Source organism: Acomys minous, assembly GCF_964271855.1.
Source record: "Acomys minous genome assembly, chromosome: 4".
Lineage (NCBI taxonomy): Eukaryota > Metazoa > Chordata > Mammalia > Rodentia > Muridae > Acomys > Acomys minous.
Genome location: NC_140486.1, coordinates 92854590 through 92882186, shown reverse-complemented (window position 1 = coordinate 92882186; position 27597 = coordinate 92854590). Strand labels below are relative to the sequence as shown.

The 27597-nt window shown below is 45.0% G+C and overlaps 1 protein-coding gene across 2 annotated transcripts in view; it reads left to right on the top strand.

Moving 5' to 3' along the window:
* The window catches only part of COL4A3 (collagen type IV alpha 3 chain), a 129362-nt gene that overhangs the window by 27801 nt on the left and 73964 nt on the right, over positions 1-27597 (top strand). For both annotated transcript variants that reach the window (XM_084779821.1, XM_084779822.1), the window contains exon 2: positions 27240-27296. In XM_084779821.1, coding sequence (XP_084635947.1) covers positions 27240-27296 — 57 coding nt within the window. The remainder of the gene's footprint in view (positions 1-27239; positions 27297-27597) is intronic.

Genomic DNA, 27597 nt, shown 5'->3' with positions numbered 1-27597 from the left:
CTCTCTCCTTTTTATTTTTTCCTGCAGAAGCAAAGTCAGTTTTCATATGAGTCCATTTTCAGTAACATTCCATAATTATTAGACATATATCCACACGTCCCTCTACAATACAAACCTCCTAACCATGGAGCTTTACCTAATGCTCTTTGCTGAGCCCCAGCACCTGCACCAGTGTCAGGACTTTGCAGCACATTCATCTTCATGGAGCATCATTCTGTCTAAATAGACACTGGGCTGGGTGTGGCTAGAGTTCCCAAACTATCGGATGTTGAGTGAGGAAGATCATTTGAGTCTAAGAATTCAGGGCCATCCTAGGCAACACAAGGAAACTGCTTCCTGCCTCGGCTTCCTTGAAATGATAGGTAGTAAGCTGGGATTGTAGGCCAAATACACCATCTCCTTCCCTAGTGGCTTTATCATTGCAATGGAGGTGAAACTACAGCACCTGTCTCAGGAGTGCCAACTAATCTTTCAGCTCTCATCTGGCGCTGCATCAATTGCTCTCTCCTTCTCTTGAACTTTCCTCTACTTCTATCTTACACCTTCACCTTTTTTTTCCTTCTGTTTTCTCTTTTCTCCTTTTCCACAACCCTCTGGGAACTGTCACCAACATCACTTACACTCGGTGTGTTTCAGATCAGATGACTGCAGCTCTACGTAACTGGTAGCTCAAAAGCCAAAATTCTGACTTTCTAAAGACAAACAAACAGAATTCATTGTTGGTATTTTCTTTGAAAAGGCTCCTTTCTTAGCTTAATCCTTAAACCCAACAACTGCTGAGCTGCACACAGGATCAAATGGCCATGGATTTTTCAAATTCTATCCCTAGATTTGCCTCAGCCAGCTTGCCTAAACTGCTCATGTGTAGCTTCCAATTTAACCAAGAAGACCTAATTGTTCACACAATAGGTTGTGGGGTCCTCAAAGCAGCAACCTGGGGTGTGTACTGTGACTGTGCATGTGTGCGCACACGCAGAAGTCCAGAATCAGGCAGGTTTTCGTCATCTCTACTCTACCTGGCCAAAGGCTTATTCTGTGCTTGGAACTATGCCCAGGCATGGACTTGCACACAGGTGTGACACTAATTGATGAAACACAGCATTCGTTTGTCCTTGCAGTTCATTTTTAAAGATGTGTAAATGGAAATAATAGAAACATCCAATTACATTCCAGGAACAGAATCTCTTCAAGTGGAAACGTAAACCTGGCTACTTTACAGAAAGTGTGCGTTGCCTCCACATACAGTCTACAAATATGGATGACTGGACTATGCCCCCTTTCAGTTTCTTTGCTTGTTTTTGTTGTTGTCTGTTTTTTGTTTTGTTTTTTAGACTGGGTCTAGCATAGATCAGGCTGACCTTAAACTCACCACGAAACCTTGAATTTCCAATCCTCCTGTCTCTACCTTCTGAGTTTCGAGACTACAGATGTGTGCCACCATGCCTGGTTTATATGGTGATGAACAAACATATCTGTGCACACTCAGCAGATACTTTACCAATTAAACTATATCCCTAGTCCCTATTTGTATTTTTTTGAGAATTTTATCTATATACTTGAGATAAAGATTACCAAACTATGAGGCCATACGAAGCCATCCCGCCATGTATACATATAGCCCTCCACATCCTGCAGCACATAATAAGCATTTCTAATTTGTCAATTAAAAAACTTAATTTAAAAAGTAGATCAGGCGCACTGACACATGCCTATAACCCAGACCCTCAAGAGGCTAAGCCATGAGGATCATAACCAGAGCTGCAAGGTGAGATGCTGCCTCCCTCAGTAATAAGATGAAGATCAAGGACAGAGGCCTATCATCCCAAAGTGGCAATCTCTACAAAGCTCAAGCATTATGATTTTTCCTTATAAATTCAGGTTTTTTTTAAAAAAAAGGAAAGATGGCTCAGAGGTTAAGAGCACTGACTGCTCTTCCAAAGGTCCTGAGTTCAATTCCTAGCACCCACATGGTGGCTCACAACAATCTACACTGAGATCTGATGCCTTCCTCTGGCATGCAGGCAGAACACGTATAAATGATAAATTAACAAAATCTTTTTTAAAAAGGAGGAGGAGAACAACAACAACAATAGGAAGGAGGAAGAATAACTCTTCTTCATGGGTGTGGCTATTGGTAGGTTTTCTGTGCTCCAGTGGGTGTCCCCACACCCTGTACAGTGCTAAGCACTAACTGGACTTAGTGACTTATATAAAGAACTTATAAGAAGATTGGAGGAGGATGTGTGTTGACAGGAATATGGTCGGGTGGGTGAGGAGAGGAAATGGCAGTTGGATATAATATTTTATTCCATACATGTGTGAAATTCTCAAGGAAGAAAACTCCTTCTAATTAGAAATATATATGAAACTGCAGTAAAACAAAACAAAACAAAACAAAACAAAACAAAACAAAAAAACCAAAAAGCAGGATGGAAAAGAGCAGGATGAAGAGGACGAGGAAGAGCTGATGTAGCTTGTTCACAGACCTTGCCTGGCACACATGAGGTCATGAGAACCACCTATCTCCAGTGCTCCAAAAATAACAATATAAGAGAAGCTGTTTCCAGTGCCTTGGGGCACACAGTATTTTCAATTGTACCACATAATTAAGAATTGATATTTTATATTGGAAATGATTTCCATGGTTGTAAATAATCCCAGACATCTGTTTAATTTTCTTGCCAATATCTTTGAGGCTAAAATTGTTAAAGGTTAAATTTTTAAAGAAACTGGAAGCAAATAAATTGCATCAAAGTATTCATTGAAGCTGAGTGTCTTAGTTAGGGTTACCATTGCTGTGATGAAACACTATGACCAAAGCGACTTGGGAAGAAAAGGCTTCATTCAGCTTAACACTTCCACATCACAGGCCATCATCAAAAGAAGTCAGGACAGGAACGCAAGCAGGACAGGAACCTGGAGGCAGGCGCTGATGCAGGCCATGGAGGAGTGCTGCCCACTAGCTTGGTCCCCATGCCTTGCTCAGCCTGCTTAGAATCTAGGACCACCAGCCCCAGAATGGCACCACCCACAATGGGATGGGCCCTCTCCAATCAGTCATTAATTAAGAAAATGTCCCCACAGGCTTGCCTGCACCCCATCTAACAGAAGCATTTTCTCAATGAGGCTCCCTCCTCTCAGATGACTTTAGCTTGTGTCAAGTTGACATAAAACTATGCAGCACCCTGAGCGTAGTTCCGAGTACCCTACCGTGCCAGCACTGGGGGTAGGGATTGGCAGATCCTAGCCATCCTAGAGGAGACAGTGAGCTTCCAGCTCAGTAAGACAACCTGCCACAAAGCAGTAAGATGGAGAATGACAGAAGACATCAGACGTCCTCGTGTGACCTGGTATGCATGTGCAGAAGTGCGTGCACAAATTTATCAATGATGACACGCTATTCTCTCCCACAATTTTTGAAACTCAGAAGGGGGTTGCATGCCCGCTCCACCAGGCCTGGCTCAGTACAAAAACACAGAGAGATTTTAAATAAACAAGTATGTCTTCAAATCTTTCTCTCTCTTCACTTCTTACTTCTTTATTTCGTCTCCCTATGGGAATACTGATGCCCCCAGTACTCCCACACTTGCATACAGAGAAAGAAGCCAACACAGAATTCTAGAAGGAGGAGTAAGAAACAAAGTAAGGGCACAGCTGGGGCCCGAGTGACAGCTACACAGGGAAGAGCGCTTACTGCCCTTACAGAGGACTCAAAGCTTTGGTCCCAGTATCCACATCAGGTAGCCTACAACAACCTATAACTCCAGGAGATCTGATATGCTGTTCCAGCTCCCACAGGATCCTGCATACACATGGTATACATAACCTCATACAGATACCACACATACACATATACACATTTTTAATGTGAAGAAAGACACAGCGGGCAGGCTGGAAACAAAAGAACCTCTGTGCATATTTCTAATGCATGATAATTAAGTTTCAAAGATTATGCACACACACACACACACACACACACACACACACACACACACACACACGTTTCTCTAAGTCAAGAATGATAAGAAAGAGAAGAAAGCATGCATTGGATAATTCCCAAGGGAGCAGAGCATTTAAAAAGCAAGCTTGGCGAACTAATTAGTTACCTAAGCCAGCCATCTCAACACAAAATATGACCCAAGGAGAAGCAGTTCTGCCATCCATGATCATGTGCTTGGAGCATGTGCACTGAGGTCCTTGAGGGGTTATCCTGGGATAACCCTAAGGGATTGCTTTCTTCTGGGGTGCGCAGGCTAGGGTGTATTCAGCTACGTGAGGGCAGTGTGATTCAGACACCGCTTACCTGATTTTTCAATGCATCATCCACTACTTCCTGTTCACCTCTTCTCTCCTGACAACCTGATCCAATGCATGCAGCCCCTATCACCTCCAGCCTTTATGGTCCTGCACCCAGACAGGCCCACTGTTTGGAACACTGTCTATCTTATCTGTGCGGCTGTGGTAATGTAATCTGGGAACTGCGGTTCTTCTGACTTGGGACTTTAGATGATGCAGCTTTATCTGGGCACTTCTCATTGTCTTTTGACTTGGATATGTGCCAAGAAACCCCCGTGTGACTGACAGAACGGAGCTGGATGAGAAGGCTGATAGACTAGAGTGTCATTGGCAGGGGTGTGGGGGAAGGGCAGCACTTGAAATGTGGTTGTTGAAGTAGCTCAGTCGGTAGAGTGCATGCCTGAGCCATGAGTTCAACCCTCAGCACTGTATAAACCAGGCGTGGTAGCTTGTGCTTGTAATCCCTGCACTTGGGAAGTGGAGATAGGAGGGTCAAAAAGTCAAGTGGACCCTTGGCTATGTAGCGGGTTCAAGGCCAGCCTGGTCTATACTAAAGCACATCTTTGGAAGAACAGGTGTTACAAGGATATAAGGAGTTACTCTAATACTCCACATACTTAGAAACAACCATAGTATGCTGTAGGCGTCTGGAACCCGGCTGAACCAAAGTAAATCTGATATTAACTATTGCCGCATAATGGGTGTGCCTCCAAAGCACAACTGTAGGCCTCAGCTACAAGCCTCACAATGCTGTCCCAGAGCAGAGCATGCCGCATACACAGAATATATTGAACGCATGAGAATGCAGAGCATAGATTCTACCAGTGTATTCAAAACTCCAGTGTGCACTACCAATCCATAGGCCCACCCTAAAGGGCAACTTGAAACTCTATGCTAATTACTGTCTTATCATCCTTATAGTAAAATTCCATTTATTTCTTTCCTAAATAAACATATATATTAATATCCCATTATGCATTAATATATATTACTTTGGCCTGCTTTCAGATTCTGCATCAGTATAATTATACTGCTTACGCTTATAGTAACTCAGTTTTTGCAGTCGATGTGTTTTCATTAGTGAAGCAGAGCTGCTATCTACTCAGCTTCACCACTGTATAATAGCCCATTTATCTAATGAGTGCAATAAATTTTTTCTATTCTACCACTGAAGCAATAGAGGTTTTCAATTTTTGCTTTTTACAGACAATGTTGCGGTGAACACATTTGTATGCTCACGCTTGCACACAAGTGCCAGGATTTCTCTGGGAAATATTCTAGATGTGGGAATTGTTGTGAGATGGAGGGATTTGTGCACTGATCTTTCTTAGGAAGTGGATTAAGTCTTGCCCAAAACATGTGAGCGTTCCAGTCTTTCCTCATCTTCACCAACCTTTGCTTGGCCAGACTCAGTGTCTGCCAGTATGGAACTTGCTTGGAATTTTTGCCATAGTGGTTGGGGTGAATTTCATGCCTGGGTTTGGGTTAAATAGGTTTGTCTCCTTTAAGTTAATTATAGGTGTGATTTAAAGAAAGAACTTGAAAAGCTTCAAAGTTAAAATCACTATGGGTGTTTGAATGTGGAAAGGCCCTGACCAACTCATGTTTCAATGTTTGGTTGGAAGCAGAGGAACTGTTTGAGAAGGATTAGGAGTTAGAGGGGGCGTGTCACTGGGGGCGGGGCTTGAGGTTTCAAAAGCTCACACCAGGCCCAGGGTCTCTCACTCTGTCTGCTGCCAATGGATCAGGATGCAGCTCTCAGCTACTTCTCCAACACCAAACCCACCTGCAGTCGTACTCTTGCTACGATGATCACGGACTAACCCTCGGAAACTGAGAGCAAACCCTCTGTTAAGTGCTGTGTTTTATACACTGCCTTGGCCATAGAGTCACGTCACAGCAATAGAAGAGTAACCAAGACAATCACCCAGCCAGGTGGGCTGAATGAGGACGATAAAACCCATTTAAAGAGACGCTCAAGATATTTTTAAGCAATGTAAGAGATACATTTAAGAAATGGCTCTTGCCTTTGTCAGAGTGGCCTTGACCATTCACAAACAGAACCATTTTGGACAGTTCTGTTTTTGTTTGACATCTAAGAACTTGTAAATATAATTACTACCCTTCATCTTGACCCAAACATCCTCCCCCATAAACCAGTGTCATGGCATTGCTCTTGGGGTACAGTGATAGATTTCACAGGGTTTCTTAAAGAGCCGAGGTAAGCTGTATGCTAACAAGCTCAAGCTCAAATTTAATCAAAGGAATCCTATGCATTAATGTGTATGCCCAGGGTACTTAACTAGCTTAGTGCCACACATTCTGAAAACTGACTCAGGACTCTTTGTTCTCAACCCAGTTCCAACATTTTCTATTCTGTGTTATTGGGGTGGCAAACTTTGTCTGGAAAATTGAATAGGATGTATCTTTGCCCTTGTAGGCTGAGTTACTGTGTCAATTCTCTCAGCAGCTATCCTGCTGGAAAGTGTCACAATCTTCATTTATTTTTAAGTTTTGATTGACATATCATAATCTAAAGATGGGTCAGTCTCAGTTCAAGGACCATGTGAAACCAGATAGGCCAATCAAATGTCCCCGGCAGCTGGCAGTTAGCAAGCCCTGCTCAGACCCATGTGCTGGAGATGTCAAGTCTTATTTCTACATCTTTGGTAATGAAAGCCATAGGGAAATATTCAGAGAGCCCCCACTTCAATCACTGGCTGTGATTACAATTTAGGAGCAACCAGGAGAAAAACTGCTCCTAGAAATAAACGAATTGTGCTGTAGGCATTCAAGGCTCAGCTCTGAGGATGGCTTACAAATTTCAGATTCTATGAGAAGGCTGTTGTCCTACAGGCACTTTGGTACCGAATCCCAAACTAAGAACGGAGACTACTGTGAGCGCTCTCAATAATGTGGTAAAATACTTCATCTGTGTGGAGCCCCGGACCCAGGCACCCTGGAGAGACGGAGTTATGACTGTGCCCAAACCCAGTCTGAAGACTGGAAGCTTCTGATATAGCTCCTGGAGCTTCTGAAGACCCAAGTCGAGTGTGGTTGCAAGAAGATCAGGCGTCCCTATAGACCCCAGTGTTCTAGGAGAGAGGTGCTCTCCAACACGCGGGTTGTCGCTTTTATCTTTTCAGATTTGGATTGTTTGATTCGGGCATTTTGAAGTATGTTGTGTTGTCGTTTCCTCAACATATTATCTTTCCTACCTTCCTCTTCTAAACGCAAGCCTTTTCTTTTTAAAAATTACATTTACTTGTGTGTGTGTGTGTGTGTGTGTGTGTGTGTGTGTGTGTGTGTGCGCGAGTGCGCACACACAAGTGTGAATGCATATGTGCCAGGGCGAGCAGGAAGACAGCAGAAGACTACCTGCAGGAGTGAGCTCTCTCCTTCTACCATGGAGGTCATGGGAATTGAAGCCATGTTGTCAGGCTTGGTGACATGTCTCTTCCTTCTGATCTATTTCCCTGGCCCTCATGTCTTTTTTTTTTTTTTTATCTATAAGTAACAACCATCAAGCCCACTTCACAGTCCTAATGCTACCTCTGGGTTTTCAACTGGGCCTTCACTCTTCAAATACTTGCTTGTCACTAGATATAGACAGTGGCATTGGAAAGTGAAAAGCATTTCAGAGACTTATGTGTCCAGAACTTGAGACTCACTACACAGCCCTTTGAAACACAGTCGTCAGGGCATGTCAACTTCTTTTGTCTTCGGTTTTGTATCCCATATTCTGAAGAGGCTTTTTATGAACTCCCGGACTCCTAGGGTCTGGGTGTGTGGCTTAAGAACACTCCTCTTATCTCATCTTTCCCGAGGACTACCAATGTCAGTATTTACCAATCCCACAGGAATGAAAAGTGTGCCTGAGAGTGCTCTCAGGCTGGCTCATTCCTGAATGTCTGACACTTGTATTAAGATTTTGTTTAGTTGGTTGAGGACAGAAGAATAAGGCATGAAATTAACCCTAACGCATGCAATTTAGCTTGTACTTCGTGGACTTGCCAACATCCTATCTTTCCATCCTCGTTATGCTATGTCCTTTCTGACAACACAGAAAGTGTAACACATTTAGCGATAGTGAAACAATTGGTACTCAATGCAATTAAAATAATTCAAGAAACTATAATAAAGTCCATGGTGATAGTCATTAAACTCCCATTTCTAGAGGGTTCCTAGCTGGTAATAGAACATGACCATTTCTTCAGAGATAAAATGTAGAGGCCTTAAAAGTTAAGTCTACCATTATAGGTCTTGCCCGTGCCGTTGTACAGAGATGGCGGCAAAGGAAACAGTGTGTGCTGGGGGCGGGTGGGGAGGAGGAGGAGGGTACGGGGTGCACAGGGAAACTCTCAGAGCCATTGTGAAAGTCATACTCACCCGTTAAAATATGCATCCCACCTCTCAGTGCCATGACCATGTGGACATTCCAGAGTAGGACTGCATGTCCTGACCACTGAGACATGCAGCAGCCCTGGTTGCTGAAGGCCAGAGTGGAGAGTGGAGACCATTTTACAGAGCAGGGAGAATCACTCCGTCTTTAAAGATGGGCCTTCATGGACAGAGGAGAGAGAGTCACCCCATCCTCATGGACGGAGCAAGGAGAGTCACCCCATCCTCATGGACGAAGCAGGGAGAGTTGCCCCATCTTACAGATTGGCTTTTAAGGACAACTATGTTTAAAATCTGCCATAGGCACTAGCTAACCCAACCCACTGTAAAGGTTTCCTGAGTGCAACTGCACATGTAGAAATATGTCAGGTTAAAAAGATGGCATATTTCTTCAAATATGACACTGATGGCATCCCTGTGCAAAGAAAATAATTTCATGTGTCTCTGTTGTTCTTTCTGTGGTGTGTCTTCCAAAACTAACAGTGAAGCAAGCTGTCTAAATGCCTGACCTTCTGAGCCAACTTGAACAATCAAACTCTATTTTAGCAATGACAACAAAATATTTTTGATATTAAGAAAAAAGCAAAGCAAATATATGGAAAGCAGGAAAATGCAATCATTCCAGGGAACTCCCAGAGACACGCTGTGGGTGGAAAAGTCCAGGGACAGGAAGCACAGCTGCTTTGTGTTCTAAATTATCTGGGCTGGCTTTTAGTTTTCTATTTTGTTTTGTTTTGCTTTGTTTTTTCCCTGCCTACTTGTATATGTTGTTTTAAAATTCAAGATTGATCTTTTTTTTTAATGCACTTTTCCAAGGCTCAGTTTGTAGGGAGCCTGAGTTCCATCACCCAGAGTCCATGTAAAAATCTGAGTATGGCAGCACATTCCTGTGATCCCATCGCTGGGGAGGCAGAAACAGAAGACTCCTTTGGGGTTCACTGACTAGCCACTCTTGCTAAGCTGCTGAGCTCCTGGTTCAATGGGAAGACTTTGTCTCAAAAACCAAAGTGGAGTAAATAGAGAAAGAAATTCAATGTCACTGCTCGTTTCCCTACACACACACACACACACACACACACACACACACACACACACACACAATGTACACACACGCATGCATAGCCACGCAGGTATGCGTTCACACATACCCACATCTAATTCCCTTTTCATTTCCTTTCACATTCCAGTGAGACACCATAACACAGCCTGCCTGAGCCCGCCATATACAATTGTAACATGGAGTGAATTCTGTGTCCCCTAACCTACCATTTGCTTTTTTATCTGCCTTCCCTACTGCCTGCCTTATGGCTCTGGCGTGGCTCTTCTCTGGTGATTTGCTACTGATACTGGCCTGTGGCCACTCTTGGCTTTCTTTTTACCTCTGTCAATCCTAAGGACTCTGGTTGTTTCTTCTTTGACTTTCTCTTCTGCTGCTCTGAAGGTTTGACCGACTTGGTATCTGTGGTCTGGGTAAGTAGCCAAAAAAAAAAAATGGAGTCATTGAAATGTCTAAAAGACCCAAATGTGTGACGCTGCAGAGCTCTAGCTTCCAGCTAGGCATCTGTTTGTGTGGCATCCCACGCAGGTGCCATCGCATTTAATCTTTTCTTTCCAGACTCTTCTCAATGTCATGAGGCACTGCATCTTTGCACACCATCTCCGTTTCATCTCCTTCAATTGCTTTAATAATGGTTAGATGATGTGCACAGCTAAATGATGCGCACTCATGGTCTAGCTCGTGTATTTAGCATCCTGTGACAACCTGTTTTTCTCATAGCCAGTATTACTTCCAGAACCTCTCCATCTGCAGCCGTGGGCCTCAATGGCAGCATTTGCATCTCGTGAAGGCCACGTGCTTCATCTCAATTTCTGCATTCCTCTAGGCTGGTGTTTTATCAGGAGCTTTTCCCTTGGGTTTTCTGGATTTTTTTTTTTTTTTTTTTGCAGGAGACCAAAATTTGCCAATGTCTCATTTTCCATGACTATTCTTTCACTGGTGGATCAGAGTGGGTAGTGTGCCTCTCGGTCAGTCTCCCTAGATTTGGGGAATTTTATACCACAGATGTTGTTCAGTGTGGGGTGTTGGTGACATTATCTCGACCGTTTTCTGTGTAGATGAGGTTAGTTCCAAATACTGGCTGGCACTAAGGTCCTGTCAGTCATAATAAATTACGGCCTCGATTTCATGTTCTTAGAACAGTTGCCAGGTATTTTGAAAAGATAAGCTCTTTGTCCAAACCAGAATTGTGGGTGAATGTCATTCTAGGACTCTTTATTACGTGCTTTTTGAAGTGGATAGTCCTCCCCGGCACAAGGGAACCATCAACCCAGCAAGTCAGCATTTATGCACCTTGGTCACCCACTCACTGGCACGGTACCACTCTTAACCTTGGCAATACCAATCCCAGTATTCTCTCTCTGTCTCTGTCTCTGTCTCTCTCTGTCTCTGTCTCTCTCTTTCTCTCTGTCTCTCTGTCTCTCTCTCCCTCCCTCCCTCCCTCCCCCGCCTCAGCATCCACTCTTATTTCCATCCATGTCCCTTTGAGGGGACAATCTTGCTTTCCCTTCTTCTACCCCTTTGACACTGTCCCCTTGTTCCTGGTGTCCCTGTGTCTTCTTCCTTATTAATTTTATTCCACATTCAGTGAGGCCTCAGAGTGCTCATTAATATGCACTCTCCTCTGGCAAAATAAACTTGCTCAAATTCCACAGTCTCCCTGCAGCCAAATGAGGCTGCCTCCCTGTAGTCCTTGAACTCTGTACTCCTTATGGAATGTTTCCTAGCCCGCCCTCACATTCAGTTTCCTTCTTTCCTGCTTCCATTGCTTTCTCAATGGTTCGGATGACTTAACTACGTTATACCTTTACTTGTCTGCTGTTCTCCTTCATGCTGCTGGAATAAACTGCCTATGCGCATGTAAAAAATATTCCCTAGCACACAGTAGGCACTTGATAAATATGAATGAATGAGTGGATGACATTGCTTCCAGATTTGTTGACGAATGGAAAGTTGGAAAGTAAGAAAAGTGTGTGTGTGTGTGTGTGTGTGTGTGTGTGTGTGTGTGTGTATGTGTGTGTGTTGGGGTGAGTGCTTTGAGAGTAAGAAAATGGATTATCATGTTGTTAATCATAGCAGGTGATTTCTTCCAGGATCTTGTTAAAAAGCCCCCAAAGCCCCCTCAGGCACAAAGTGATCCACCTGCCAACCTGATCCTTTCAAATCTCACCACCCAGCTTCCCTCTCTGAGACCACATGTGTTTTCCACTATTCCTGTCTGCTTCTACACAGGGCACATCACACATTTCTTGGCCAGCTCTCAGGATGACACCCACTCCCACTGTCCACACTGTGGCCAAAGTCTTCCTTTCTTAATTCCTTGGGCTCAGGAAGTTGTGGGAGCTAACGGGATGGTTTCCTTCAGGGAGAACAGTTCCATCTTTCTTCTGTTCCATGAAACTGGTCAGAACACACAGAAGAGTAAGATCCACTTCCTCCAAGAAGCCCGACTGAGTGGTGCTGAAAGATGTGCAAAGCGGTGCAGCGGCTGCGCCTCTGTTCTAAGAGCAGTTACGCACCCAAAGAGGGGCTAGCAACTGCCTTGGGGATATGGAGAACAAAAGGTGACCCTTGAACAGCTCCCAAATGTGCTGACTTACCCAAGCAGAGGAACAGACGTGAGAAGTGGCCACTGCAGCCAAAATGCCATGTGGAAAAGCACAGGAATGTGAGCGAGTCGGCAGTATTTGTGAGGTGGAAGAGCACACAGCACTCCATGAGGACCAGGGCCTCAAGCTGGGGGCAAGGGATGCAGGCCATCAGAGCACAAAATAACATCCTTAGGTTGTGAGTGGAGACGTGGCACTGATGGTCATTCGTGATAAGCAAATACATTCAATGGAGGAAGTGGTATAATCCAATTTAGGGAGTTCGTTTTGGGTTGCTTCATATCCCCAACTACTCTATGCTTCTCAAACTTAATATACTATCTTACTGTTTCATAAGTATTGCAGGGGTTAACAGTAATGACTTTTGAAATGAAACTTAGTTTGTCTTTAATAATTTTCTAAATCACAATGTGATGTGTGTGAGAAGCTTACATCACATATTATAAAAGGCAAAATTCAGGGGATGGAGATTTAGCTTCCTAACATGCATGAAGTCCTGGACTCCTTCCCTAACACCATGTATGGAAACTGAGTATGGTGGTGCACTCATGTAATCCCAGCCCTGGGCAGTGTGGAGTTGGCAGGGAAACAAGTTTAAGGCAAGCCTAGAATACACAAAACTTTATTTTAAGAACGTTGAAATTACACACACACACACACACACACACACACACACACAGAGAGAGAGAGAGAGAGAGAGAGAGAGAGAGAGAGAGAGAGAGAGAGAGAGAGAGAATGTTTCAATGCTAATTCAGGGTTTCTTACTCTGTATGAGGAATTATGGTCATGATTCCTAAGCTTACGCTCATCCTCAAACAGCCCCTTCCCTAAGTAGCATCACATCTCTTTTTTGGGGGGAGGAGAGATTTTGCAGAGCAGTGGATGGCTTCAGTGGAACCCAGTTTGGCCACAAATGTACACATGCTCCCCAGCTCTCCACATAGGCCAAGCCCTGAGCAGAAAAGTCAATGTGTAGCATAGCTTTTCAAAATCTCTCCCCAACTTTGGTGTTCTCATTTGCCAAAGACAAATAAAATGATCCAGGCTCCAAAGAAGATCTGGACCAGTCTAGGGATGAGGATGAGATGGGAGAACGCAAGGCAGTCTTAGCGTCCGATAACTCAAAGCCACCATTCTCCACCAGCAATAGCTGAGGGACCCCTCAGGTTTGGTGTGTGTGTGTAGAATTCTTCCAGCTCAGAGCTTTCTTCATCAAATACCTTAATCACTTTCCTTTTAAAACTTTCCTCTGTTTACTCTGACTGTACGTTTTTTTCTACAAGGAAATCAAAGCTAGGTTAGTAGTTTTCCAAATGGAGAAAAATACCATCTAAAACGAATGTAGCATGTTTATTTGTTTTAGAAAACAATAAATTACAGGAATTCAAATGTAAAATAAAAGGCATTTTCTGTATTTGAGATGAACTTTTTATTATTCTGGGCTTTCTTTGTGGTGTTAATTTTTATTTTCAGAAAAACTATCCTAGGTGGACTTTCTGCTTTTATTGTTGTTAACAAAGTAAACATGCACAAAATAAAAACATAATAATAAAAAATCCTTAACATGAAAAGCTGGGAACAAAACACACTTCTCATCCTTGCTGCTTCCACAACAGTAATGTTACCTCCACTGTGCTCTCTGTCGCTGTCTCTCTTTGTCTCTGTCTCTCTCTGTCTCTCTGACTCTCTCTCTCTCTCTGTCTCTCTCTCTGTCTCTCTCTCTGTCTCTCTCTCTGTCTCTGTCTCTGTCTCTCTCTCTCTCTCTCTCTCTCTCTCTCTCTCTCTCTCTCTCTCTCTCCATCAACACTTATCTGTGGATAAATTGTCAGAGGGAGGTGAGAACTGACGAGCTCTCCCCCTTCTGTGACAAGGTGTTGACAGGCTCCTGTGCAGCTCTTGTGCGAATAACCACAGCCTCTGTAAGTTCAAGAATGAAAGATGCACAACATGCCCGGAAGTCAACATTCCTCACTGCTCCCCACCCTACTTCATCTGACTATTACATTCCTTCTGTCCCTTTCTCCAGAAAGTTCCCTGAGCCTTGGAGGAACTGATGACTAGGACATCTGCCTTGTTTATGATGCGACATGCAACAGTTACATATTCTCTATATTGGACTAGTATTAAAAGTCTCTGCAGTTGTGGCTGGTCACTCTGACCAAAGCTGACACAGGCATAAAGGCGGTTGTTCATAAGGCAATCTGTCAAGTGTGTCATGTCCATTTAACAAAACAATAGCAGTAGTTTCCCTACCAGGACCTGCTATCTCTCAAGTCATAAGCTTAGAGCTAGACTCACAGTTCCCAGGCATAAATTATTTCCTCTGGAGTGGGCACAAAATCCAATGAGAAAGCATCTAGTTAGCACTAAACCAGACTTGTTTCTGTGACACCGGTGGGATCAGCCTGCTTGGCCAGTCACTATTATTGCACACAGGGCCGACAAATGAGTAAGACTGATGGTGTTGACATCATGACATGGTATTTTCATCTGTTAAATTCACAATGGAGAATTGCACAACCACGATAGCAAACAAAGCTTCAAGAAAGTCTCCTAATATATTAAGGGCACTTGTGATTTTGCATCGGGTCACATGCAGCTTGCAGACTGTGGGCTAGACACACCTATAGTACCTACAGCGTCTCGAAGACCCCAGATGCCTTAGTCATCAGTCAGCAGGCAGACTGTCACTGTTTCCCAAGCAACTGACCAGTGCAAAGAAGCAACAGCTTTTGTACATGATTACGATATATTGAAAAAGATTAAATAGCATTATTTAAAGTATTTTCTGAAAGACTAAGGAACCAGAATCTCCAGAAATCCACTTCCCAACATGGAGTTTGGATTTTCTACTGCTCAGTGTATTCGGGGAGCTTCTCGTGTTAGGAGCTATTGATTCCTGGAAACAGTTTAAAAAATGGATCTTATAGTACATGACACTGTAGACATGGCTTTCTTTCACCATCTTAAGAGAAAATTCTAGAACAATAGATGATAAAGCCAATAGTGGCTCACAAGAAGAGGAAGCAGCTATGGTCTACCTCCCAGTCTAACCTGTGCTAGCCAGTGAGACTTTCTCTAGGCTGAGGAAATGAGGAAGGAACAACATACAGATTCCACAGGCCCCACTGAAAATGTCTAAGGGCAAAAACTCCAGGCAGCAGTTGCTGGTGCAAATGCGGGGGGGGGGGGGGGGCGGGGGGAAAGGATCCCTATGTACTGCTAGTAACCAGTTCAACCATATGGAAATTAGTACAGACGTTTGTCGGAGATCAGAAGTAGAACCACCGTAAAATCTAGCTTTACCAGTTCTGGCCTTGTCCCACCGCACAGGGGCCTGCAGCCCCACGTCTACTGCTGCACTGTTTGCAAGACCAAGAAAATAGAAAAGACCGGGGACATTGAAAACGTGCTGCATAGCCACAACGGGATTATATCCAGCTACGAGGAAAACTGAAATCGTGTAATATTGCAGGAAAATGGAGGGATCTAGAAAGTGTTATAATAACCAAAGTAACAGGCTCAAAAAGAAAAAGGAAATGTAATGAGTTTTTTAGACCTGAGCTTATACCGTTCATAAGTATGTATGTGAGGGGGGGTGAAGATGGAGATAGACCAGGGAAGATAATGAGAAATTCTGAGGAAATGGAGAGACCCATAGGACCCATGAGATGTAGATGCAGCGAGGAGGCTATGGATGGGAGCTCGTAGAAGAGTATTAGGAGAGGGGGCTGACAGGACAGGGACAAAGGGACACAGGATCAACAAAAACAACTTTTGTTTGAAAATGCCATCACAGTACAATGTATGCTAATCAGAAATGTTTGGAAATAGAACTTTAAAAAATCTTACAACATTTTAAGGGAAAGAAAAGCTGGAGTTCATAGCAACAGAAGACACCTCACTCCCTGCCAATACACAAGGCAGGAAGAATGTGTTTTTACCAAAGTGTTTGTTTGCAAGCATACCGGCGAATTCAGATTGCTACCTTCGTTGTCAGAATCAGTCATCTGCACGCTTGCTGTCACCCAGAAAATCCAGAGCGAGTGCCCGGGTTAGCTGTCTAGACTAGTGCTATCTCCCTGGGCAGGAGCTGAAAGATGGGAAGAGAGGCAGCTTCAGTGGAGACGGCTGTGGGTGGGGCAGGCACCTTCCAGGTCCTTCTTTGCCGGAGGGCAAGCTGCCAAGGTTCACTGGCAGGCAGAGTGGAGGCCGCTCTGCCGCCGAGAACAGCTGTCTGGCACCGCTAGGCTTGAACTTGCTCAGCTCTTCTTTTCACATACAAAAACCATTGCCTCGGGCCATTGGCTGGGCACAGAGACTGGCAGGGTCAATAATTTTAATGCAAAATCAACAGCCCTGCTCAGTAGAGTGTGAACCAGCTTCGAAGATGCCAACTTCCCCTCCCACTGACCCAGGGTAGCTAGATGCAGGCAGAGACAGAGGGGACAGGAGGCCACCTCAGTATCATGAGCCAGCAGAAAAGAGGCATGGAGGAGGGGAGATCTGAAAATTCTTTTCTATTAATGAAAGTAAAAATATATGTATACATTTCTTGGATCGTTCAACAAACGGTATGAATGTTTGTGTCTCATTAAGTCTGCTGATAGGTTATTATTTTTTTTCTTCCTGTGTATGATTGTGTGGGTGAGTGGCACACGTGTTGGGGTGCCTGCTGCAGACAGAAGAGGGTACTGGATCTCCTGGAGCTAGAGTTAGAAGTGGTTGCGAGCTGTCAAGCACAGATGCTGGGAACAGAATTCAAATCCTCTGGAAGAGCAGCAGACACTCTTACCCACTGAACCATCTCTCCAGCCCCTAACACTGGCTAATTTTAACAATGTATATATAGGTGAATGCTGTGGAAGTTGAGACAAAGGCTGTCCAGGCTGTCTGGGCAACAGCTGAGAAGTAATCACCACTTGTATATCCTTTGTGCAATTTGGCATCGATCACTGTGAGCATCAAATACCACAGAGATCTCTGGCCAGCATTTTACTGAATAAATAAAACGTTATCGTATCATGTACAAATAACATTCGGCTAAGCAGCTAAGATACTCGGTGTGCTGTAAGGTAACAGACGCTATAATTCAGTTGTGAAATTAACAAAGAATCTTCGGCCTCATCCTTATTTTGGATGTCAGGGTCAGTTCTCTGGCACTGGACAAATTCAGGAGGAAATGTCTGGGGGGAACATGGCTAGTTTAGACCGACTAAGGATAAGACCAGACAGTCACATGGCTGTCCTTTGGCAACCGACTGTGTCGAACAGAGGGGGGGTGGGGAATCCCCTGAGTCCTTACTGAGCGCACAGCCATCTGCAGGCAGCCTGTGACCAAGCCCTGTTTCTCTCTGCAAACCACCACAAGATGGGTTGTTTTCTCTTCGTTTTTTGAGGTGATCACATAACTCCATCTCTTCTTGCTTTGCTTTGCTTCTTCCAAACCCTTCCATCCACCTTTTCTTGCTCTCTTACAAATGCACGGCTTCTCTGTTCATTCATCGCCATGTGCCACAAGACAAATCTTAATGCTTTCCTCTTCGAGTGAAACAACCAGGAAGCATTTGGCGATGGACCTGAAACTCCACTTAGAACCTGAACAGATAGCGCACAGGACATACAGCAGGCCATACATACCAGGCTGGTGGTTGCAGAAATTCTGAGTCTTTTAGATTTTCTACAGTGAATGTTTATCTTGCATCCTGAGGGAGGCCATTAAAAAAAATGAATGTGCTCATTAAAAGAATGATTCTCCCAGGTGAATAATTTAATATTCAAACATGCTAAAACATAATTTTAGGCAGCTTTCTGATTCTAAGGAAGAGAAAATAGCAGAATTATTAAGAGCTTCCTGCTCTTAACTTCCTTGAGGTTCAGTATGAGGCTATTAAACACTTTGTTGTTGAAAAAGGAAAAAATCATAAAAATATTGCATGAGAAATAAGCATCCGGTCAGTTGTGCTGGCTTAATGCTAGCCTCTGGCCACACTGTTTTTCAAGGAGTTCACTTCTGAATAGTAATTAGTGGGTCGTATCCATTAACGGGTCCATCAAAATGAATGTAAAACAAACTATGGCCTCTACACCATTTAGTCAAATAATCTAATGACCCACTGATTGAGCCACACCCACGTATTTGCAAATTTCAAATTGTATTTAAGGAAACATGGCAAAAAAATGAAAAGAATTTATATCTTTCATGCACGATCACCCTGGGGAGGGGGCCTCTCTCCATCGTCACACAGGCCTCCGGATAGCTGCCAGAGAGTTGCCCTCGATGTAACTTTGAGTTCGTCCAGTCAGGTGGAGACTCCACTTCCTGGCAAATTGTCACGTATTCTGAAGTCCCAGGCAGCATGATTGTGCAGACACACAGGCAGGCCACACCCTGACTGTTTGACTGATCCTGAAGTTGTTCTGGAGACAGCTGTGGGCCCAGCTGTGGAGCCACACCCACTGCTCAGCCACACGCACACAAGGAGAGGGCAGAAGAAACGTGAAGAGAGGGTACACTGTCTACTGAAAATGCCTGTCCATCCAGTTGGCTCCCAGAAAGATTAGGTTCTCCACACTTTCTTCTAGTCAGCAGGTCAACTGACACACCGTGCTTTCCACAGCAGAAGACCATATGCCCATCTATGGATTTCTGGATTGCCAAGAGTTCATTATTCCCACTCTAATTTCCGCCTGTGGCACACAGGGTTGTAACAAAGTAAGTTAATTAAGTGTTGAGGAACAATCTGATTAAATGAGTGGGTAAAAATATATTTCTATGAAAACAGTATTGACAGATTTAGTGAAAATAAAATTGAAGGGCTGGAAGAGTAGCTCCGTCTTAGAATAATCAAGATTCTAGTGCCGTTCACAACACTTCAACCAAACAATAATTATTATTATTATTATTAATATTATTTATATAATATTTTTGCTGTTGTTGGAAGTTCCTTTTTTGAAAGATGTATCTGGAGGTAAGGCTTTTGAGTTCAGAGCACTTTCTGTTCTCTCAAGAGACCCAAGTTCAGCTTCTGGCACCCATGTTGCGGCCTCATAGCTACCTGTAACTCCAACTTTGGGCAATCATATGTACTATTATGGCCTCTGCAGGTAATCACACACATGTAGCATACACACACACACACAATAACACAGATCTCTCTCTCTCTCTCTCTCTCTCTCTCTCTCTCTCTCTCTCTCTCTCTCTCTCTCTCTCTCTCTCGTTTTTTGCTGGACTCACTTTGTAGACCAGGCTGGCCTTGAACTCATAACAATTCACCTGCCTCTGCCTCCCAAGGGCTGGGATTAAAGGTGTGCACCACCACATCCATCTTAGAAATGTCTCTTTTTAAGTGATGAAATCTCTACTATAAAATCAAAGATTTGCTAGACATTAAGCAGCTTTTAATCTTCTACCATTAATAAGAATCTTAAATAAAGTTACGATCCTCTAATAAACAAGTATGCTAAAATGACATTCATTTTGCTTTCTTACTTTTAATGCTGAAGTTAGATTTTTTTTAATGCTCATTTGGAGGTGATGTGTCAGCCTACATGCAGTCTACTTTTGAGTGATTTGAGGGAGAAAGTGTGTGTGTGTGTGTGTGTGTGTGTGTGTGTGTGTGTGTGTGTGTGTGTGGAGAGAGAGAGAGAGAGAGAGAGAGAGAGAGAGAGAGAGAGAGAGAGAGAGAGAGGGAGGGAGAAAGGGAGAGGGAGAGACAGAGACAGAGACAGAGACAGAGAGAGCAGAGACAAGGAGAAATGAAATGTATAGGGATTACATTGACAGCTATTGAGCTGAAATGAGACAGTATTTGTTGTACTCCTTTTCAGCTCTCAAGAGGATTTCGTACTTTTCTAAAAATTTTTCAGCCCAAGCAACTAACAAATAATTCAGTTTGTGTTAAGAAAGCCCAAGGCTCTGGCTTCACTCTTTTTTCACCTTAATCATAATTGCCCATAAACCACACACACACACACACACACACACACACACACACACACACACACACACAGCACCTTGGTTACAGTGGTCCACCAACAGCCATAAAAGTTCTGTGCCTTAAAGAGTCCACATTCTGAGTGAACCATATGCTTCCATCCAATCAGCTCAAAATCTGTTCAGGATAAATGGCAGAAGTAGGACATTGATATGAACAACACTGGACAGTTCCTTCTCTCCTGGGACACAGAGCCATCAGGGAAAATGTACACTAAACATGAAACTACAAAAGTTCCATGAGTGTGAACAGGAGAGGAGATGTGGTCAAGACTAAAGAAGACTGGCGAGGGTGCACCTGCTCAAGGTGAAGTTGAAAGTTTTCCAGGCTGGAGGCTAAACAACTGACTCTTACTCAAAAGCAAATCTATGGTAGGTAAGTCAATGACAGATAGATAGATAGATGGATAGATAGATAGATAGATAGATAGATAGATAGATAGATAGATAGATAGATAGATAAAACAAAATAAAATTGAATTAAGCCTGCCTCCTTAAGGCCCGATTTTATATTCTCAGGTTTAGAGGACGACCAACATGCCCTTCCTTTCTCTAGACCAGATGCTCAGGATCCAGGGGTCAATGCCTTATAAGAGGCAGAGCTTCTTGCTAGTGATTGAGGACAGTGGCTAGGGCCCCATGCATAGTCTATAGAGGACAGTGGCTAGGGCCTCATGCATAGTCTATAGAAGACAGCGGCTAGGGCCCCATGCATAGTCTATAGAGGACAGTGGCTAGGGGCCCATGCATAGTCTATAGAAGACAGCGGCTAGGGCCCCATGCATAGTCTATAGAGGACAGTGGCTAGGGCCCCATGCGTACTCTATAGAGGACAGTGGCTAGGGCCCCACGCGTAGTCTATAGAAGACAGTGGCTAGGGCCCCATGCATAGTCTATAGAGGACAGTGGCTAGGGCCCCATGCGCAGTCTATAGAGGACAGTGGCTAGGGCCCCATGCGTACTCTATAGAGGACAGTGGCTAGGGCCCCACGCGTAGTCTATAGAAGACAGTGGCTAGGGCCCCATACATAGTCTAGAGAGGACAGTGGCTAGGGCCCCATGCGTAGTCTAAAGAGGACAGTGGCTAGGGCCCCATGCATAGTCTATAGAGGACAGTGGCTAGGGCCCCATGCGTAGTCTAAAGAGGACAGTGGCTAGGGCCCCATGCATAGTCTATAGAGGACAGTGGCTAGAGCCCCATGCATAGTCTATAGAAGACAGTGGCTAGGGCCTCATGCGTAGTCTAAAGAGGACAGTGGCTAGGGCCCCATGCATAGTCTATAGAGGACAGTGGCTAGGGTTCCATGCATAGTCTATAGAGGACAGTGGCTAGGGCCTCATGCATAGTCTATAGAGGACAGTGGCTAGGGGCCCATGCATAGTCTATAGAGGACAGTGGCTAGGGCCTCATGCATACTCTATAGAGGACAGTGGCTAGGGCCCCATGCGTAGTCTATAGAAGACAGTGGCTAGGGCCCCATGCGTAGTCTAAAGAGGACAGTGGCTAGGGCCCCATGCATAGTCTATAGACGACAGTGGCTAGGGCCCCATGCATAGTCTATAGAAGACAGTGGCTAGGGCCCCATGCGTAGTCTATAGACGACAGTGGCTAGGGCCCCATTCATAGTCTATAGAGGACAGTGGCTAGGGCCCCATGCGTAGTCTATAGAGGACAGTGGCTAGGGTTCCATGCATAGTCTATAGAGGACAGTGGCTAGGGCCCCATGCGTAGTCTATAGACGACAGTGGCTAGGGCCCCATGCATAGTCTATAGAGGACAGTGGCTAGGGGCCCATGCATAGTCTATAGAGGACAGTGGCTAGGGTTCCATGCATAGGCTATAGAGGACAGTGGCTAGGGCCCCATGCATAGTCTATAGAGGACAGTGGCTAGGGCCCCATGCATAGTCTATAGAGGACAGTGGCTAGGGCCCCATGCATAGTCTATAGACGACAGTGGCTAGGGCCTCATGCATTGTCTATAGAGGACAGTGGCTAGGGCCCCATGCATAGTCTATAGAGGACAGTGGCTAGGGCCCCATGCATAGTCTATAGAGGACAGTGGCTAGGGCCCAATGCATAGTCTATAGAGGACAGTGGCTAGGACCCCATGCATAGTCTATAGAGGACAGTGGCTAGGGCCCCATGCATAGTCTATAGAGGACAGTGGCTTGGGCTCCATGCATAGTCTATAGAGGACAGTGGCTAGGGCCCCATGCATAGTCTATTGAGGACAGTGGCTAGGGCCCAATGCATAGTCTATAGAGGACAGTGGCTAGGGCCTCATGCATAATCTATAGAGGACAGTGGCTAGGGCCCCATGCATAGTCTATAGAGGACAGTGGCTAGGGCCCCATGCATAGTCTATAGAGGACAGTGGCTAGGGCCCAATGCATAGTCTATATAGGACAGTGGCTAGGACCCCATGCATAGTCTATAGAGGACAGTGGCTAGGGCCCCATGCATAGTCTATAGAGGACAGTGGCTAGGGCCCCATGCATAGTCTATAGAGTACAGTGGCTTGGGCCCCATGCATAGTCTATAGAGTACAGTGGCTAGGGCCCCATGCACAGTCTATAGACGACAGTGGCTAGGGCCCCATACATAGTCTATAGAGGACAGTGGCTAGGGCCCCATGCCTAGTCTAAAGAGGACAGTGGCTAGGGCCCCATGCATAGTCTATAGAGGACAGTGGCTAGGGCCCCATGCGTAGTCTAAAGAGGACAGTGGCTAGGGCCCCATGCATAGTCTATAGAGGACAGTGGCTAGGGCCCCATGCATAGTCTATAGAAGACAGTGGCTAGGGCCTCATGCGTAGTCTAAAGAGGACAGTGGCTAGGGCCCCATGCATAGTCTATAGAGGACAGTGGCTAGGGTTCCATGCATAGTCTATAGAGGACAGTGGCTAGGGCCTCATGCATAGTCTATAGAGGACAGTGGCTAGGGGCCCATGCATAGTCTATAGAAGACAGTGGCTAGGGCCTCATGCATACTCTATAGAGGACAGTGGCTAGGGCCCCATGCGTAGTCTATAGAAGACAGTGGCTAGGGCCCCATGCATAGTCTATAGAAGACAGTGGCTAGGGCCCCATGCGTAGTCTATAGACGACAGTGGCTAGGGCCCCATTCATAGTCTATAGAGGACAGTGGCTAGGGCCCCATTCATAGTCTATAGAGGACAGTGGCTAGGGCCCAATGCATAGTCTATTGAGGACAGTGGCTAGGACCCCATGCATAGTCTATAGAGGACAGTGGCTAGGGCCCCATGCATAGTCTATAGAGGACAGTGGCTAGGGCCCCATGCATAGTCTATAGAGGACAGTGGCTTGGGCTCCATGCATAGTCTATAGAGGACAGTGGCTAGGGCCCCATGCATAGTCTATTGAGGACAGTGGCTAGGGCCCAATGCATAGTCTATAGAGGACAGTGGCTAGGGCCCCATGCATAGTCTATAGAGGACAGTGGCTAGGGCCCCATGCATAGTCTATAGAAGACAGTGGCTAGGGCCCCATGCATAGTCTATAGACGGCAGTGGCTAGGGCCTCATGCATAGTCTATAGAGGACAGTGGCTAGGGCCTCATGCATAATCTATAGAGGACAGTGGCTAGGGCCCCATGCATAGTCTATAGACGACAGTGGCTAGGGCCCCATGCATAGTCTATAGAGGACAGTGGCTAGGGCCCCATGCGTAGTCTAAAGAGGACAGTGGCTAGGGCCCCATGCATAGTCTATAGAGGACAGTGGCTAGGGCCCCATGCGTAGTCTAAAGAGGACAGTGGCTAGGGCCCCATGCATAGTCTATAGAGGACAGTGGCTAGGGCTCCATGCATAGTCTATAGAAGACAGTGGCTAGGGCCTCATGCGTAGTCTAAAGAGGACAGTGGCTAGGGCCCCATGCATAGTCTATAGAGGACAGTGGCTAGGGCCTCATGCATAGTCTATAGAGGACAGTGGCTAGGGGCCCATGCATAGTCTATAGAAGACAGTGGCTAGGGCCTCATGCATACTCTATAGAGGACAGTGGCTAGGGCCCCATGCGTAGTCTATAGAAGACAGTGGCTAGGGCCCCATGCATAGTCTATAGAAGACAGTTGCTAGGGCCCCATGCGTAGTCTATAGACGACAGTGGCTAGGGCCCCATTCATAGTCTATAGAGGACAGTGGCTAGGGCCCCATGCGTAGTCTATAGAGGACAGTGGCTAGGGCCCAATGCATAGTCTATTGAGGACAGTGGCTAGGACCCCATGCATAGTCTATAGAGGACAGTGGCTAGGGCCCCATGCATAGTCTATAGAGGACAGTGGCTAGGGCCCCATGCATAGTCTATAGAGGACAGTGGCTTGGGCTCCATGCATAGTCTATAGAGGACAGTGGCTAGGGCCCCATGCATAGTCTATTGAGGACAGTGGCTAGGGCCCAATGCATAGTCTATAGAGGACAGTGGCTAGGGCCCCATGCATAGTCTATAGAAGACAGTGGCTAGGGCCCCATGCATAGTCTATAGAAGACAGTGGCTAGGGCCCCATGCATAGTCTATAGACGGCAGTGGCTAGGGCCTCATGCATAGTCTATAGAGGACAGTGGCTAGGGCCTCATGCATAATCTATAGAGGACAGTGGCTAGGGCCCCATGCATAGTCTATAGACGACAGTGGCTAGGGCCCCATGCATAGTCTATAGAGCACAGTGGCTAGGGCTCCATGCATAGTCTATAGAGGACAGTGGCTAGGGCTCCATGCATAGTCTATAGAGCACAGTGGCTAGGGCTCCATGCATAGTCTATAGAGGACAGTGACTAGGGCCTCATGCATAGTCTCTAGAGGACAGTGGCTAGGGCTCCATGCATAGTCTATAGAGGACAGTGGCTAGGGCCCCATGCGTAATCTATAGAGCACAGTGGCTAGGGCTCCATGTATAGTCTATAGAGGACAGTGGCTAGGGCTCCATGCATAGTCTATAGAGGACAGTGTCTAGGGCTCCATGCATAGTCTATAGAGGACAGTGGCTAGGGCTCCATGCATAGTCTATAGAGGACAGTGGCTAGGACCCCATGCATAGTCTATAGAGGACAGTGGCTAGGGCCTCATGCATAGTCTCTAGAGGACAGTGGCTAGGGCTCCATGCATAGTCTATAGACGACAGTAGCTAGGGCCCACATGCATAGTCTATACAGGATAGTGGTTAGGAAACTCCATGCATAGTCTATTGAAGACAGTGGTTAGGGCCCACATGAACCCCATGCATACTCTATGGAGAACAGTGGTTAGGAAGATCCATGCATACTGTGTCAATCTCACGTAGGAACAGGGTTGTCAGCTGTGAGAAAGAAATCACTAGCAACAAAGAGGTCTTGACAAAACAGATTCCTGAGAGCTGGTCCCCAAGTTTCTGATTCAGTTAGCCATGGGGCTGAGATGAAACTCTGCCCTCCACTTTCCAGATGCCATGGATGTTCAGTGAACCCACTGCTCGTAAGGATGCAGTTAAATGTATGGCCGACATGAGTATAGACTGTTAAAAGTCCAGAAAGGCGAGGTTGAGACCATTAGGATGGACGTTCGTCACCGCCGAAACCAGGAGGAAAAGAGCAAAGCCCTGGAAACTACAGATGCCTCAGGCAGTTACTTCGCACTCACAGAAATCAGACTTCGCACTCACAGAAATCAGTGTATGAATGGAGTGAGGATGGAAAGAGTGAAAAATCATCACCCACTCTCATGTGAATGGCAGAAACGCCTTCTACTCTCACCTAAGGAAATACATTCAATTAATTACGCTTCGAGATATTTTCCCCCTTTCAGTTACACAAATAGAATTCCCTGTTTTGTTTGCAATTTCCCTACCAGTCTCCTAGACTTGTTAGCTCATCAATTATCAATTGAGATTATCAATTCTATTTTTCTATAGAATCAAACTAATTTGCAAACTAAAGGGAACAATGAAGGAAATGATTCATATGTGACCACACAATATATTATGTATGTCAAAGTACATATTAAACCTACTACTTATAACTATTTTCCCTTTGTGTTACTGCAGGCAGATAATAACTTTTTAGTTTATTTGTATGCAAACTCTAAGGGTGGAGTCTGTCAATGTGTCAGAGTGACTAGATAGATGTTCTCTAGCTCAGGGATGTAGTTTTCATTCTTTACATAAGAAAGATTATTCTGATATCAACATGGTGACTGCACGTCTTAAAGACACCCAGTAGACATCAACTTTTTTTTTCATTTTTCAAGACAAGGTTTCTCTGTGTATCCCTGGCTGTCCTAGAACTCACACTGTAGACCAGGCTGGCCTCGAACTCAGATCCATCTGCCTCTGCCTCCTGAATGCTGGGATTAATGGTGTGTGCCACTACCACCAGGCATCTGGACATTAATATTCTAAACCAGTCATGAATGCCATTCAGTGAAGCAAAACTTGGAACCATATGTACAAAGTGGTGTGCATTCAGTCATATGTAGAATGTTGCACACAGGAGAGCCAGGTACAAATATGCATTCAACCCAAATCACACACACTCATGAGCATGTACACACACACACACACACACACACACACACACACACACACACACACACACATTCTGCTGAACCTAAGAATATGCCAGTGTTAGGCCAGTTTTATTATCATGGAAAAGGGTGAGGGTTAACAGATTTTGCCTTTTCTACAAATAAATTGCCTACCTTCCTAAGTCTAATTTTTTAAAAAGTGGCACTTCTATGTCACTTGACGCTCCTTCTATGATGTTTTTTCTATTCACTTTTATTGATGCATTGCCACAGTGTGGTGTGGATCAAGGTTTGAGTCTCCAAGGTTCAAAGAACAGAAAATTTGTTTGCTATTCATCAACTGTCCTCTTTTTCTCTTCTCAGGGCTGTGTCTGCAAAGGCAAAGGCCAGTGCTTCTGCGCAGGGACCAAAGGGGAGCAGGTAAGAACAGAACTTTCCGCTGCCTCTTCCCACTAGAGATGCCTTGAGCCTGTCACATTTCGCCCTTTTGTAGCGGAGACCATCGCTATGTTATCCAGTCCCCTAAATCCACCTTTAAAGTAATTGTATATAAACATTAACCTTAAACAGTGTTGAAAGGCTTCTAGGAAGCCTCAGCTACCCGGGCTACCTTGTGTAAATACAGGCAGTTAGTCTGTAACTCTCTTGGTTGAATAAGTAGCAAGTTGGCAGAAAAACATTTTAAGAAGCCTCCATAGCATACACTATATTTATAATGTTG